At 32.8% G+C, this 2,760-nt stretch overlaps 1 protein-coding gene across 9 annotated transcripts in view; it reads right to left on the bottom strand.

Moving 5' to 3' along the window:
• Positions 1–2,760, bottom strand: part of ATP8A (ATPase phospholipid transporting 8A1) — a 36,110-nt gene that overhangs the window by 1,338 nt on the left and 32,012 nt on the right. For 5 of the 9 annotated variants that reach the window (XM_013319665.1, XM_013319667.1, XM_013319668.1 and 2 more), the window contains one exon: positions 1,947–1,994. The exons of 3 other annotated variants lie outside the window; for them this stretch is intronic. In XM_013319665.1, coding sequence (XP_013175119.1) covers positions 1,947–1,994 — 48 coding nt within the window. Of the gene's footprint in view, positions 1–287; positions 1,920–1,946; positions 1,995–2,760 lie in introns of those variants that run through there. One more of the 9 variants, XM_013319674.1, reaches the window with a different exon arrangement.

Below are 2,760 nucleotides of genomic sequence, written 5' to 3'. Positions count from 1 at the left end.
TCCCCCGCCCACACCCTACAGCCACCCTCACCCCAAACACGAGCCACAGGCTTAGTGCCCAGAGATAAATTACTATTCATCAGGAATATTTAAAAACATCGTAACCAAGTTTAGAGCGGCTGTAGAGTTCGGCGATACTGTATACACACGCGTATACACGGTTCCGTTAATCAAGGTTTAGTTATCAACTGAAAACTTCGTCCAAAAATATCCATACGAATGTTTTAAAGAAAAGCTTTACTTAACATTTAGTATTTGTATGTAACAGAATTATTTGTAAACAAATAGTTTACCAATGATCGCAAAACGGTACATAATTTATCTATAATCTATCATAACGGATAATGGAGACATTTGTTAATTTTGTCATTTATATAGGTTAAAGTATACATACGACGTGGATATTGTTGGAGTCGACATTGTAAAAAAGTTAATAAGACTGATTTACACACAAGTTAATTTTCAACACTTTTATTAAATAAAAATAATAAATACAAACAGTAGCAATAGAGCTCTCTTATAAATAACAATAGTTTAGTGAGACGCAGCATCACTACATCTGTTCATCAGATGTCCGTCTCATATCATCGCTATACACAAATAATACGCACAAGTAAAATAAACAAATCTGTACAATCAAAATGCGTTGTACGCAAGGAATGGGGGCACACCTCCATGTCCTTACTTCTAACTCGTAACTAAACGAGGTGCAAATGTTTATTGGCCTTAGCCTTTTCTAAAGTACAATGTTTAATGAACATATAGAATTTAATACGATGAGAAATCTACTATTGAAAGAATCTCGGGTAATTATTTCAAAATAGTGGAAATCGTCGAATGACTGATGGAAAGTGCGGAAATGTTAAAAACAAAATAATAGAATGTGTGATGAAGTTGTAACTAAGAAGCGAATATAAGCAGATAGTTGATACATCTTACAATGAATTTCCTCCACAATGTACAGGAGCTACGTCACACTGAATTATTCCATAAACTTATTGTGTACTCACTTTGTGTTCTACACAAACAGATTTACAATATAACAAACCATTGCATATAAAAACCTCTTTTGTATTTTATTTTATAACTAGCGTACACAAAGTGTGTTAAGTACAACAAGTCACGACTACGAGAAATACAAAATACTACGTTTGAGACATCTCATACAAAAACAGCCTTTTTAAGACGGAATGTATATTTACAAAATACTAAAGAAATATAAGAAAATATATGTATTGTACTGCGATAGTATAGTATAGTATAGTATGTACAAAACATAAAATAAATGCAAATGATGGATGTTAGAGAAGCATTTGATTCAAGTTACCTCCAACATTTTGGTATGTTTGATGTTCAAACTTCTGAATATTAATTTTTAAACAAATTAATAAACAAGGCAACCACACTGAAGATATTTAGATTAATACTTCACATAAAATATATTAATAATAACAATAATACCAGCGGAGTACCTCAGGGAGCCCGCCTGGGACCCATAATGTTATTTTTATCCATTAACCAGTACTAAGTAATAAATACATTAAAAATTATTTCTATATTAATGAGACAACAGACAATATTATAATAATTCTTTTTTAAATTGTAACTTTGCTCATTTGTATAAATACGTAACTCTTCAAACTACTGCTAAATTCAAAAATGTCGTACAAATATACTTATTTTGCAACAAGAAATGCCATTACATCACAATATGGTAAGTCGTATTTAAACGATATAACTGATAGTACTGGAACAATGATCAGCAACAGTACAATACAATATGGAGACATACAAACATTAACTACTTCAATACTAGAAGGATGGCTTGGCTTAGCTTATCTTTGGAAGCCGTCAGTCCGGCGAGCGCAGAGCACTTACACTAGTACTTAGACGTCCACGCGTCGGACACGCTAGCTGATCTACGAACATTGTTATAATATAATTACCATTTAATGGCTGTCATTCCTCTAATCATATATCTCACGTATGTCCAACTTGCAAGCAGTACAAACATCGAAAGGAATCAGTATCGTATACCATTAATATAGATTATCATCATATTAAATATATCAAGAAGACATCCTTACACAGAGGTTGCACCTCTACCTCTACCACTACCACTACCACTCCTTAATCAATAATTCTATATAGGAACATGGCAATACTTTCAAAGTAACTATAGATACACACAAAGTACACATAACCTAATTCGTTTTGACTGTGAGTGTGATTTACACAACATTAAATAGATGTAATCAAATTAAATTATATTGTATAAATTCATGTTATCTACATTATTTTTTCCTGTTCTCGTGTTGAATCTCGTTTACAAGTAATCATGGATAGAGCAATGAAACAAGGAAGACGATACGGAAATAAGTTGAGACTACTCTCACGCCACGATATCATTGTATCCACCGTTCTCGCTAATTTTGCATTAAATTACAACGACGTTCCTTACACTTAATAGTCAATATATTTAGCTGAAGGTAATAACTAATTTGTACAATAATGTGAATCGCATCGTCAAGGAGTATGAAATGTATTGTGCTTTACAGTATTTATACATTGATGTCAGATTACAGAGACACCGCGCTCAGATTATACGGGACTGTTTCAATCTCTATTGCTACGATAGTCTCAGATAGGGAAAGCACACAAACTCTTGTAATCCCGTTTAATCCAACGTAATTAAAATATCGAGTATAAAACATGGCGGTGGCTATGTTTGATATGTGTAATATTTACAATGTGTGTGGG

This window comes from Papilio xuthus, unplaced genomic scaffold (genome assembly GCF_000836235.2).
Source record: "Papilio xuthus unplaced genomic scaffold, Pxut_1.1 DF826115.1, whole genome shotgun sequence".
NCBI lineage: Eukaryota > Metazoa > Arthropoda > Insecta > Lepidoptera > Papilionidae > Papilio > Papilio xuthus.
Note: the sequence above shows the minus strand (reverse complement) of the source record. Positions and strands in the feature narration are given on the sequence as shown.